This window comes from Meleagris gallopavo, chromosome 1 (assembly GCF_905368555.1).
Source record: "Meleagris gallopavo chromosome 1, MGAL_WU_HG_1.1, whole genome shotgun sequence".
NCBI classification, from domain to species: domain Eukaryota; kingdom Metazoa; phylum Chordata; class Aves; order Galliformes; family Phasianidae; genus Meleagris; species Meleagris gallopavo.
Genome location: NC_139404.1, coordinates 179,634,355 through 179,648,438, shown reverse-complemented (window position 1 = coordinate 179,648,438; position 14,084 = coordinate 179,634,355). Strand labels below are relative to the sequence as shown.

Below are 14,084 nucleotides of genomic sequence, written 5' to 3'. Positions count from 1 at the left end.
AATGAATATGTAACACTCTGCACTTGCTTGAGAGAAGTCCTAACTGTGGTGACATAAGAACCTTCTTATTGGCTGATGATGTCATTTAGTCCATAGCAAGGTGTTTGTTTGTTTTCAAAACAGAGGGGGGTGGTATTTTTATTTAAAAATTATGATTGCAGGAAGAGCTCGAGGAACAAAACACCAATCAAATAGCATATAGGCCACATATTATCTTCGGAATGTTCTGTGGGAACACAGAATATTTACACTAGAACCAAGTCATTCTGCAAACTATTTTATTACCCTCCCACAGGTGGACTAACTGCTACACACACATGCTGTGACAGGCCAGGAAGCACCATTCATTCTCTCCTAAAAAAACAGGATGATGGAGAAGGTGACAAAATATGATAAGATCCCCAGACTGGATCCTTGAAAGTCCTGGACACCAGGAATTTCTCCAAAGAAGACATTGGACTTCTTGAATTTCTCCAAGCGGAGGAAATTGAGGCTGTCTGAAGTGTATTAATTATATTTTAGTTTGGAGAGTGCCAGAACAAGCAGAGGGGGAGACAGTCATCACCAGACAGTAATAAATCCTATAAAAGAATAATTACTAATTCACATGCTTAAAATTAGATGGTATCAGCAGCTGCCTCCATGCTGACTGAATGATTCCAACAGATTTATGAGACACAATACCAAAAACTGTTTTCTCTCAAGATTCCTCAACAGAGTTTCTTTGCATACAGAACTGTCTCCAGCTACTAGAAATAAAGACATTGCTTCTCACATTTTGTGTAATATTCCTTTCTCCTCTGCTAACCACAAGGGAGAAAAGCCATAACTATTTTATACATGGGTTAGCCAGTTTTGTTCCTTCTCTTCACTGGTAAATGCAAAATATGAATCTCTAGCATGTGGATCCAGAAATACCTGCTCATATCAGAAATGTGGATCTCACTCAAACTATGTTAACAGTTTCATCACAGTTCGATCTCCCTCAGGAGAGATGCCTAAAAATTGTCCTATTACAAGAAAGATTCATAATAATGCAGAAATTAGGTGCAAATTAAGTCACCTGTACTTTTGCATCAGAAAAGCTGTAAAATAGATTAGAATTTATTTACTAGTCATTAGTGGAAGATGAACAGCAGCTGAAATCACACTGCACTAGTAAGGTCATAGTTACAGTAAAGTACTTTTGTACAAATGGAGCTCAATCACACAATTAGAATTGCGTGATTCCAGATCTTGGAAGTAAGGTAGTGAAAGGGTCTACATCCAGAGCTGATCTTTCATGGGAACTGAAAACAATACACAGGGACACAAAACGACACAGATGTGCCTCACACAAGGTGGGAGCAGACTGCTGGTCCCACACTGCTCAGTGGGGAATAAAGAGACCAAACATCATCATCTGTTCCTCTTAACAAAAAAGGCATATCTCATGCAGGAGCTGCAGTAAGGCCATTGTGGTGAGGCACCAGACTCCTCACTGCCACAGTTCTGCCGGAAATGGGGATAATCTTCTGTGTCCAACAGCATGACACAGACGAGGTAGTTCAAGGATGGGCAGAAAAGATCCTTAACACACTATCCAAATCCTTCTTTGTTACATGCATTTCAAAATGTTGCAGAATCGACCGCACTTCTCATCTAAAGGGACTTCAAATTCCATTTTTTAAATGTTTGAGGTCAATATTACATGTTTAGTCATGCTGAGATATTTTTTTTTTTTTTTTTGTCTTGCTAATAACTGAAATGAAAACATCTCTGTTGCTAAGATCTTCTTCCTTTTTTTTCTGGTTGCTTTCCTTTGCATTATTATAAGGACAAACATTCAGCTTAAGACTAGCGAGGACAGTGCTTTGTTTTCAATATAGTAAATTCGGTAACAGGACAGTTAGTACAAATTTTCAACTCCCAGAACTGAGGAAATTCGCAGCTTTCTTTTGCTGTGTCTTGATGTCAGTAATGAAAAATTGGGGATCTGATGGGAGGGTGAAAGGAGGTGGAGCCAGGAAGCCAGCTCTGCTCAGTGCTATCCAGTGCCAGGAAAAGAGGCAGCAGACACAAACTGAAAAACAGGAGATTCCCTCTGAACAGCAGGCGCACTGCTGTGCAGGTGACGGAGCACTGGCACAGGCTGCCCAGAAGCTGTGGGATTGCCTCCTTGGAGATCTTCCAAAGCCACCTAGATGTGGCTGTGGGCACCCTGCTTTGGGTGTCGTGTCCCTGCTGGAGCAGGGCTTGGCCCCGAGGGACTCTGAGGTCCTTGCCAGTCCATTCTGTGATCATGGAAATGATATTTACCTACAACAAGTGAGCACAGGAAATGGTTCTCTCCTAACCATTGAGCAGAATAGAAACAGAAGCCCCATTTGGTTACCGGGCTGGCTGTCATCTTTAGAAAGAAATAAGGAAGGCAACCCTGGGTATTTCTGTTCCTGTTTGGCCAATCATTTTGAAGGCCTTTTTGAACACGAAGTGCTAGAAATATACTGTCAAAACTACAGTGACACGTACTTAATTTGTAATTACTAGGCTGCAAAAGCATATATGGAAAAATATTCTGTCTCTCTTCTGATAAGAAAAACAAGTGACACTATTCTACTCAGTCAATATTTTGACTAATGGCTTACCCAAGGTAAGCTGAAAAGCAATCTACTTGACAAGACTTGACTTTAAGTCCTGTCAGACTTGGTGATAGCACAAAAATAACAGTAGCATCAGGAAACAGCATTTCCATAGGCTGTGAAGAGAAATCCTGAGACAAGATTCTTATACAAAAATAAATGGCAGTACCTGCAAGCTTTAAAAAATACCCTCTCTGCATCTACTGACAAAAAAAGCCTTTAACATTCCACAAGAAAACGACCAAAACAATCCACAAATCCAAGCCAACGTATCATTATGTATATTATTATTACTTTCTTATGGCCTTTGCCTGTTTGCTTAGGCATTGAGTGAAACCAAACCCAAGAAACACTCACAGACACAAAAAGCAGGATTTCCCCATTTTGTTTCTTTGAAGGGGAGGCTGCCATTTTATTTCCACTCCATGGAAGTTATTTTCAGGCAAGCATGCAAGATAAGGTACCTGACTTTTATGCAGGCTATAATATAGTTGCTTCACATGACTCTCTGCTCTTCAAAACAGCTATCCATGGGTCCTCAGCACATTACACAGCTCTGTATCTGAAACAAGGGCAGCATCTCCGTGATGACAGTCAACAGGAGAGTAGTGGCAGCAAAGCTGCTGCATTTTAAGGACTAACACACCCCAGTAAAGTTCTCCAGTCTTTGCCCATGTGTGATGATTGCTGGGATTGATACTTTTGCCTTTCCAAGTGATTCAGCCCTTACAGTGAGCACAACGTGTTAACCATAGTGTTTCTGACAGAGGTAAAAATGGTGGCAAATGCAATGAGAACTGCCCACAGATGGGTCCTCACTTCACATAAGCCAGGATTAGGTAAGGAACTGGGGAAAGAGTAGGATGAAGAGCCATGCTGATCTACTGTGAATCCTCCTCAGCATGCCATAATGGTAAGGACCAGTCCTCAGGATCTGCCCTGGATGTCACATGAGGGTCCCCTAAAGTGAGAGCAAGCTTCCTTCCTGGGATAGTTGCTTGTTTCCATGTTGTCATGTGTCCTCAATTCTGCAGGGAGGCAGGCTGTATGTGTGGAGGTAGGGATGCAACATCACAGCCTGTCTGCTGTACAGGCCCAAGGACAGACACAGGACACCTCTCATTCAAGTGTGCTGCAAAGTGTAGTTAACACAAAGCTCCCCTGCAGCATCCATTTCTCAGAGGCAACATAATGTACTTTGAAGGCACTATACAGTACATATCAAGGAACTGGCTCTGGAGCTTTGTCTGTTTATTTATGTAAAGGGAGGTCACATCTACAGCAGGAGCAGCCAGACAATTACTATGTGACGTGAGAATTTTACCTCTTGCTTAGAAATTAACTTTGGCTGCCACTTTGCAGGATCTAATGAATATTGGAAAATGGTGAGAAATGCGTATCATGTCATCAAGTTCTTCTGCACAGTAAACGTTAATTACAAACAAAAATAAAACCAATCCCATCCAGGCAAGAGCTGCTCTCTGCTGTGACAAGGATGGAAGGAATACATCTGTGCCAGCTTATGACTACACAGCATGCTACCAGAATAGTTCCAAACAGGCACAGGAACCTAGGAACCCCAGGTCACACGGAATGGACAGGAACAAGGCAAACCATAATCCTATGCCAGTTTCAGCATGAAGGTCAGTCAGAACTCCTTATCACAGAATTGCAGAATCACCAAGGTTGGAAAAGACCTTCAAGATCATCCAGTCCAACCATCCACCCATCACCAATTGTTCTCACTAAACCATGTCCCTCAACACAAAATCCAAACGTTCCTTGAATGCCTCCAGGGTCAGTGACTTCACCACCTCCCTGGGCAGCCCATTCCAGTGTCTGACCACTCTTTCCGAAAAGTGCTATTTCCTAACGTCCAGCCTGAATCTCCCCTGGCGCAGATTATGAGCAATCCAAGAATGACAGTGCGCTCCTTGCCTCTTCACCCAGCCTGGTCGTTATGCCCTAGCACATACAGTGAGATGCAAAAGACCTGGTACTTGGCATTAATACCAATCAAGGTTTCACTGAAGACAGTTAATGACCACCATATTGTCTCAAACCAGGTACTCAGAGAACTGATAACAGACACCTAGTTCAATAGATCTAAGTCATATGAATCAATCATCTTACCCTATAAACAGCAAGCAGCCTAAGAACACCTCAGAGAGCTATTCTTACATGCAGTTGGCTGCACACCAGAATCTCTCCTTGGTTAAGAACACCTCTCAAGATTCCCCTGGGATGTGGTGATGCCTTGCCGACAGATCCTTCTTAAGTGATTTACTGTTTTAAGCTATAGTAGCTTCGCTAAGATTTGATCTTACATTCATTATGCAGCCCCCACCCTCTGTGTAGCAAAAAATCAAGGGTACCTAGCCATTTCAAATTCTGTTAAGTCACTGTTATCATGTTCAGATTACCATATTACATCAATTTTATACCAACAAATAACTTTCTGCCTTCCTCTTATGAGTGAAGTTTGCAGTGCTTTAGTCTCTGTCCACGACAGAAAGACAGCATTGTGAATGTCAAAGCAGCAAGAGTACAGGCCTACAATCTGATTGAGGAAAAGAAACCAGAGTGCAGTAACGTAAGGGCTTTCTATTGATTTCAAAGCAGCAAATTCTCTGTAGGCTCCTGTGATGAGGTTTAAAGCCTTTTACTGACATTTTGATGTGTTAGTGAAATCATTCCTATCAGTGCTTGTCCCTACTGAGACACTGTGATTAAGAAGCTGTGTTGGTTCATTTCCACAAAGAATCTAAAGGCATTATTACCATTTACTCGCCGTTCTCATGCACTGCTGTCACTCACCTGCTGAAGCAAAGTATTTATCGTTCAAGCAAATTCCTAGCTGAAAAATTAAGACCACAAGGGTACAGAAAAAGCTTCCAAATTCCATAGTACATCTGGCAATCAACATTCGGCGTACCTATTTTTATTCCTATTTTTATTCCTCTCTAACTACTCTGGGCTGCTGCTTCACCCTCAATACATTCTTCTTGTGAGTCACATCAGATTAGAAACACATGCAGCTATGAGAAAAATCATCTGTAACTGATCCAAGAAAATAATAACAAAACCCACGCATAGTACATTTTAAGCCTCTTTCAACTAAAGAAAAAAAAACCAACAAAAAAAAAACAAGAAAACAAACAGAAACAATACAAGACTTTTTAAAATACCGACAGGTTTCCTTAAGGTTTTGTTTAGAATTGTACTGCAGATCAAGTCTCTTGTAGGATATCCTGTGAGTGACACACGAGATCGTAAGCGTAAGTATAGGAGAAAAACTATCTGGACATGGTGAACCCATTGTAAAGTGTGCCTACATATCAAACCTGTAACTGAATTCCTAAGCCTTTTCCTTTATCCTACATTCATTCATATGAAGTGTGAGCCAGACCCCTATGCAGTAAGAGCTGACAGAAGTTTTTGCCATTGATTTCAGTGCAATGAAGGTCAAGCCTGCTATTTTTCAACTTCTTTGTGGACCATAGCGTTTAATAAATATTTTTATAGACTTTTAACAACAGCAAGTCCCAATGCACAGCGGGGCTAAAATACATTGGCAGGAAGTTCGCACAGAAGGTAGAAGTGTGTCCTCCTGCCCCAACTCCAAATACCCACAGCTCTGACTGCCAAAGCAGAAATTAGGGATGTTGGCCTTCACAGCGTGGGACACAGATCAAAAAGGAAGCATGAAACTGAAGATTACTCAAGTACAATAGGAAGCTTGAGATCATGTAGGATTTATTCACTACCAAAAATACAAGAGCCAAAGCCACGCTCCCAGAAGAAAATCTATCCAGTTTGATACTGTAAACAGGACGCTTCCTTAGCTCTGTAAACAGGAGATTGATTTGAAATAAACTACCTAACCCATTCCAATCCGTTAGCTGAGAGATCCTCACCAGAAGCAGTGATATACGTGGCCTATTTTATCTAAAATAAATATAATATCAGCAGCAGCCTTTTCCAGGCAATCTTTGGATACAATTTGAATCAACATACTGAAAGGAGTACTACTAAAATTTCCTGCATTAGTGGGCAAATTCTTATTGGAGAGAATGCCAACACAGAACCTTCATGATATTTCTTAGCACTCAATTTATTTTAAGTGGCAAATCTCTAGGCCCACAGACCCCAGAGCAGACAGAGGCAGACAGTCCTTTCCAAGAGCTGGGAACATCCTACTGACAGCTGACGGGCACCTCAAGTTTTCTTAACTGGTTAGGCAAAACTGAGCATTGCTACATGAGGAATGAAAGGTGAGGAGAAGGGACACAGCTGGGTGCACAGCTGTGGGAGAACAAGGTCACAGCACCTGCTGCTGCTGTGCACGAAGAACAGGGGAATGTGCATGAATGTGGAGGAAAGGGAGAGGAGACAGAAGGGATGGGCCAAGCAACTGCTCCTTCTGGGGGAGGGCATATTCCACCCATCCTCAGCCCACTATCAAATAACAGAATGTCTGAGGCTGGAAGGGACCTGTAGAGGTCATCATCGCTGCCTCCAGAATAACAAGGAGCTGGACATTATCAGATGTTTTGGACTCTGGTACCTAAGGCAGGTGCCTATTTTTCCTGTGTTCAAACCAGACTTGTGAGATACTTGCTTTTCAAAAAATCAGCCTACAATTTGATGTAGATATTTCAGTGTAAGGAAGATGATTCACATGAAAACTCTGGAGCATAAAACACTCACACTTCCGCTGCACCTTTTGTATAGATGCGATTATTAGAATTACAGAATGAAATCCACTCCCTGCCCTGCTCATTTACTATTTACCAAATGGGCTTCTTTCTGTACAACGAATACATATTTTGTAGATCTCTTTTTTTTAAATGCAATATTTATATCTTGTCTAAGGAAGAAGTGACAGAAATGCAATGTAGTGAATTTGTACATTATTTTTGTTGAAAGAACTTCTGTTTTTGACAGTTTCTTTCCCTATAAATTTTTCCTTAATTAATGAAAAAATTATCAGCACATAAAGAACTTCAGAACTTCCACTTGCAGCCTGGACAGTTGATAAACACCTTTAAGAGTAACTATTGGTTATAACTCAAATTCCATGGATGATATGGCTGGTGACATCATGTAAAAAGAACCTCAACTACACAGAACAGTTTGGTTGGAATTTCTGCCTAGCAGTTTGTTGTTCAGCCGAGACTTTGGAAAGTCACATGAAACCTGCATGGGATTATTTTCTAAACAAGGTCCCTGGGTATAACATATTTAAATTTAAAATGCTAATTTGGTAACCAGTTATACTGTGTGCTCCCTCCTCGTGTCATCTGGCCTATGTATTATGTATGAGGATATAACCTATGCATTATGAAAAAGGTGCAAGGTATATTTGTGTATGTGTCACCTATGATATACAAGTACTGCATGTATATGTTCTTATTTTAACAGAATACTTGACAGATTCTGCCAGTAGTTGTACTCTTGCTTCATAAGGCACAGTAAGTTTAACTGCACATAGCCACATTCTCATATGAGCTATTCAAGCTTTGCTATCATAGAATCCTGGAGGATGCAGCCTCCAGTCCTTAGTGGAATTACATAGATCCACAAAGTTAAGCACACAAAGAATGTTACTTCACTAATGATTCCCCATGAGTTTCTTATTTATTTCTATTCCTAGGTGCTTCACCAAATGGGATCACAGTTTAAAAAAACAACATTATTTTCACAATTTTCAGCAGTATTTCATTTCTAGGAATCAAAGCAACACAATTATCTAGTATTCTCTGTAAGCCCTTTAGTAATTATCTGGCCTGAGTTTCGTGCAAATAAACGTATTAAAGAGAAGCTAGAACTGTTAGGAGAATGGATGGAGAGTTGTAAGTAAAGCAAATTCCACTATGTGATATCCACCTACCTAGCAAAATACATTTCAGTGCGCAATTGGAGAACTGCTCCAAAGTGCCTGCTGCTGAGTCAGGGTTGCAATTCTCATGTGGTATCCTTTGTTACTCTTTAGTCCACACACTTAATTCTACAGATAGGAGACATCATCAAAGTTAAACAATCAAAGAACAAATTGCGTTACTACAGCAAATTACAATTTTCAATTTATTTTTTTGGTAATGTGATGAAGCTTGGAACGTATTTTAGTTATTTTGCAGTTGACACAAGGTTAGCAGATTCTGCTAAGAAAAGAACATGTATGCAATGTTTTTTGCACTCTATACTACAGAAGAACACTTTAAATGTATTCCAAAACTGTGGTTCCTACATCACTAGTGATACAAGCCATTCTTAATTAGTATTTAAAAAGATTCATTCATTTCTTCTCACAAGAGCAGACAACATCCATCTGGTGAAAGAACGCAGCCCAAATTGTCAAACTCTTTTTGGAAGTGGAGGGTAGCATTGATGGCACATATCCCTTTGGACAGCCAAAAGCCCCTGCCATTTCTCCAGGGTGGTAAAATATAACTTTTCTATTTCTTTCACACATAAGCAATCCAAGGCTTGAAAGTTCCTAATTTTTCATTTCAAAATAAAAATCACAAGAACTCAGAAAAACTTAAGTTGTCCAATATTATGGATTTTCAAATTCACTTCAGGAGATACTGATCCTATGGCTTCCAGTTGTTTACATACTAAAATGATCTGACACTATGCTTTTCATTTAAACTTTGGGTTTTAAAGTTGAAAATACACTTAACAGTGCATAGTATGAGTAAACAGATTAGGCATATTTTCTAAGACTGAGTGTTCATACAGATATTTGCTCACAACAGATATCAGCGAACAACTGATGTTTCAGCTGGAAATCATACCGTAAACATTATTTAGCACTTTTCATCTCCACTTTTCACTTCCATGTACACATAAACAATCAAAATATCAGACTTCTTGCAATTAGCTAGAATTATATGCATACTACAACTTGGTAAACTGAGGTAAAGATGATAAGGGTATTATCACGAAGCCCTTTGTGTGTAATTCTGACAAATTTCAAAGGACTTAACAGATAATTGTATTAACAAAGACTTTAAATAAATACCATTAAATGTGCTATAAATGTTGTTGGCATCTCCACAATGCTTTAAAATATTGATTAGTGCTACACTGTACAGCTGAATCATCAATGCCTGTCCTTGTACGAGGACAAGAGGATGTCTTGTAAGCAGATTATTTATATTTTTAATATCTTCAGCAGGAAGTATAGTTCAGGTTTGGCAATCATTAGGACTGATTTTGTACGTGTTGCCCTTCATCTATAGATTTCTTCCAAAAGCAATCTCAGTCTGCACTAAATGGAATTACAAACAGACCACCCTCCTTTACCTAGAAGAGGAAAGACAATCTGGCATGTTGCACGGTAAGAAATTTGTTTTGGCCAGAAGAAACACCAAGGCTCCACACTACAGCTCTATGTATTTAGTACTTCTGTTTATCCTGCTTGGAGGTAACAGAAAACTGAAATCCAAAGGATTGTCTTCTTTTTTAATAAAATCTGCAGGTGGTCTTGGACATGCCAAGATAGAATATTTTTTTAGAGAGCTGAACAGATCTGGCTTCCTTTGCAGTATCTCTCTTAATTGCACAACATAATAATCATGATCATCAAAACCAGGACATAATTTTAAATTAGTTTTTATACTTGCTGTTTTGAGAGAGACTGTTGGAACATATTACTCCCAGCATATTGTGTACTCTTAGATCCTATTCCATATCACTATATCTGCAAATACTTACAATGCAAAAAATACTGTCTGCCTCACTCAGCAATGCAATCCACATGTCTTTAATGCAATTCCATATCAGCACTTCAGACCAAAACAAAACACTGAAAATTGTAAAAGACAAAAATACTTCTGGTGGCGTACAGCCAACTATGGTCTGAACACTTTGCTTGTGAGCTTGTCTCATGCATGCAATACTTGGAAAACCGCTCATAACCTCTGGCGGCACAAATATAGGTCTTTGGTCAACAAACTCAAGCAACAGTTTTGTTCACTGGAGTAAACTCAGGCCTATTGGCAGCTGAACTGCTTTAGATGCTATGAGCAGATGCCCAACTCCACAGGCCATGTCAGAATATGCTGTACTTTGCAGATTAAAAACAGAACTCCTGTGTGCAAGTAGAGAGCAATGCAGGATCTAAGTGGAGGTCTGTACGCAGTCTTCCTCAAGTTGTGTTATCTGCTTGTTACATGGATAATGCCCCACTGTCAGACAGAGCTGTCTGAACTCTGCATCAGCTCATTTCTTCCTGTCCATAGGTACCATCCATACAGCACAGTGGGGTAATTCAAGAGTGAGATCTGCCATTAGCAAACAACCCACTGCCTGGTGCCACACCTGGCACCTAGAAGGTTCAGTCACCACAGGGTGTAAAAGACAGCTTTCAAGGTATAGAGCTTAATTGCAAAGACAGATGACCACAACTGGGCAAAGAGTAATTAACTAATCATTTCACACAGCCTTGTTCTCTCAGTCACTCCAAAAAGAAATTTCCCTACAGGAAGTTTTCTGTGGAGCAAAACACCCATCACACTGCCAATAACGTGAAAACTTTATTCACATTAAGCATTACAGATTTCTCCACCAACTCTACAGAAAAGACCACAGCAGAACACATTGTAAGTTTGAAGCAGATCAGCTCTTTTGAAAAGGTTAAGATGGCAGGCTAACAACTCATGAAGCTTGATGCCATTTTAAAGAATGAAACAGAAATAATGGATGTGGGCCTTTATTGCAAACACATTTTGTATTGGATTAAGTTTGGTTTCCAAGGTCCAAGTAACTGCAATTTTGTCTTGTTTCCAGTTCTGCTATCTCAATTTTAAGAAAAAGTCTCTTCACCTCATCTACGCCACCATGCACTGACAAGGAAAGGTATACAAAAGATTACTAAGTTCAATATGGCTCCAACTCTGAACCAAAAACATCTTCCAAAGTCAACTGTATACCCATTACACGCACTGTATACATGCTGAAAAATAAACACTGGCAAATGCAGAGTACAATCTTGGACCTGACTCAAGTAAGTGGGTTCTTAAAAAGGATTTACAAAAGATATAAATGCTGGCAACTGAAAGACATTAACTTGAAGACTTGAACAGAACTCTGCTCCTTTTCAGGAGAACATCTCGCGTTCTCCTCTGAAAGAGCTATGCTGCAATAAGCAGGAGCAGATCCTCTCACACGGAGCTGGAACACAACCTGCAGATCCCACAGCAGAGGCTCTTCCTCTTCCTAAATCCTAAGAGTTGGTCTTCTTTGATCATGAGCAAGTGGTTTCCAAAGGTGAATGCCAGTTGTGCCAATGCTTTGCAGCCCCGCAGTCATCTACCACAGGGCCACAGTTCGGCCAGCACCTCGGCAGCCGAGGCCATGGTGGCTCACAGCAGGCCGTTTTAAACATGCCCGTGTTAAAACACGAAGACCAGGACCATGCTACCATGACCTCAGTGTCTGGCAGCCTCCAGCCACCCTCCCCGGCACCCACCATCGCTGGGCATCACTCTGCCAACAGTGTGGTTGGCACTAACTGCAAGCACTGACCCACAGACCCCAGCTAATAGCCCTCCCCGAGCCCAGGCCCCTCTGTCAAGGCTGCCCTCCAGAAGGAAGGCGCACCGGGAGCTGACGAACGGCCCACACGACCAGCGCCCACCGCCCCGGGGACCACGGCGGCTCGGGCCGGGCCGGGCACACCGCGCCGCGTGCGCACCGTCAGGTCGAGGCGGGCCGCCGGGACGGCTGCTGCAAGTTGCCCCCAGGAGTTCGGGAGCGGCCGCCGGGCAGAGCCGCCTCTCCGCCTGCACCTCCCTCCCTCCCCCTCGCCCGGCCACCCGCGCTCCGGGCCGGCAGCCCTCGGGGCGCTCTCTCGGGGCTCCGTCCGCAGACCGAGCCCTCGGGGATGAAGAAGGCAGAGGGACACTCACCATCCCGCCTGACGTTGGAGGAGCGCAGGGCTCTGATAGATCCGCTTTGGGCAGGGGCGGTGGTGCCCTGACGGCTGCAAAAGTTCGCGCAGACGACGGCGTAGAGGAGGAGGAGGATGAGCAGTTGCATTGGGATCCTCTGTGCACGGGACCGCGGCTCTGCGAAGAAACGCGGCTCTGCCCGCCGAGCTGCTGCCCTCCCCGGCTCTGCCTGCCGCCCGCACTGCGTGCGCTGTTCGTGCGGGCTGCCCGAGCGGCTGAGGGAGTTGTGAGCCGGGCAAGAAAATGAAATAAAATAAAAAAGAACACATAAAAATCCCTCCCGAAACAGCAGTCAGAGCCGCCGAGTTACTCCCCCAAACTTCCTCCACGCTCAACTCTCTGCCGCGCGTCTGTGCCCGGCCGCAGCGGCAAGGTGAGAAACCCCCGGCGGGCACAGCCGCCCCCTCCCCTCCGGCGGCCGCGCCGTGACCCGGCTCCAGGCGGAGCCGCGCTCCCCTGCGGCCGCCGCGGCGGAGCTCCGCGCCTCGCACCGCCCCCGCGTAGCGCTCCGCTCGGCTGCAGCCGCCGCCGGGGTGTGGGGCGGCGGGAACGGGCGGCGGGCCGGGCGCCGCCGGGGGGAGAGGCGGCCCCGGGGAAGGGGGGCGGCCGGGGGGCAGAAGGGAGGCGGCGGGGAGCCGGGCGCGGGCTCGTTGATGGGCGCGGCGGCTCCGGGCCGGGTGGAAGTGTCGGGGTGTCCTGGCACCCGCGGGAGGGCTGTGGCGTTGGGCAGGAGACCGACGGAGCCGAAGAGTGGACGCGTGTTCAGGAGTAACATTAGCTGAAGGAGAACAGCACGTATCCCTGGGAGAAACGAACGGGCTCGTCTGTCATGCCCAGCACTGTCCGAAGCTTTTCATAAATGGTTAATTCCTGCTGACTTAGACCCTGAATAAATTGAGTCTGCCTTTGATTGTGTTACAGCCTGGACGAGAGTAGGTCTGAACCAAAGGTCTGTGAGTGGGCTGTGATCACATCACTGTTTTAGTGCTCCTTTTCCTTCCATTAACTACAATATAGTGAAGTGCAGACAGAAGAAAAAGTTGGGTTTTCACTGTTCCCTAATAAATCCTTATCTACTCAGGTTATCCCTTATGGCAATTCACACTGTCCCAGCCACTCTGACAATGGGCAGCATGCTGTCGGACCCTTCTACATGAAACAACACCTCGGTAACAGCAGAAGAGTCAATACAGAGCCGTATTGGGAGCACGGGACGAGGCCTGTTGCTCACAGCGGGTGCCTCTGGCTGTATGAAATATTTTCTCCAAAAGCGTGCTAGTATAACAATGGAACTGAAACATCTTGTATGTCTTAAGGAACTGGTAGGGTGCAATTCTGTTCTGCATAATTTGTGGTTCTTATCCCTTTCATGTTTAGCCAAACTGACAGCAGACTTAACCCAGTTCCCATGTGGAAGGCGGTGGGAAGGCTCCAGCACTGCTTCGCTCGTGGACAGTGTGCCTGTGCTGTAGGTGCCCAGTTTGGGAGAGGTGGGCAGGCAGTG

General features: G+C 43.6%; 1 protein-coding gene across 3 annotated transcripts in view; it reads right to left on the bottom strand.

The window, feature by feature from the left end:
* PDGFD (platelet derived growth factor D) overlaps positions 1–13,187 on the bottom strand; it is a 151,175-nt gene extending 137,988 nt beyond the window's left edge. Inside the window, exon 1 of one of the 3 annotated variants that reach the window (XM_085216290.1) lies at positions 12,539–13,187. In XM_085216290.1, the coding sequence (XP_085072416.1) occupies positions 12,539–12,668 (130 nt within the window). In that variant the 5' untranslated portion in view covers positions 12,669–13,187. The remainder of the gene's footprint in view (positions 1–12,538) is intronic. The other 2 variants (XM_085216289.1, XM_085216291.1) reach the window with 2 other exon arrangements.
* Between the last annotated feature and the right edge of the window lie 897 nt (positions 13,188–14,084).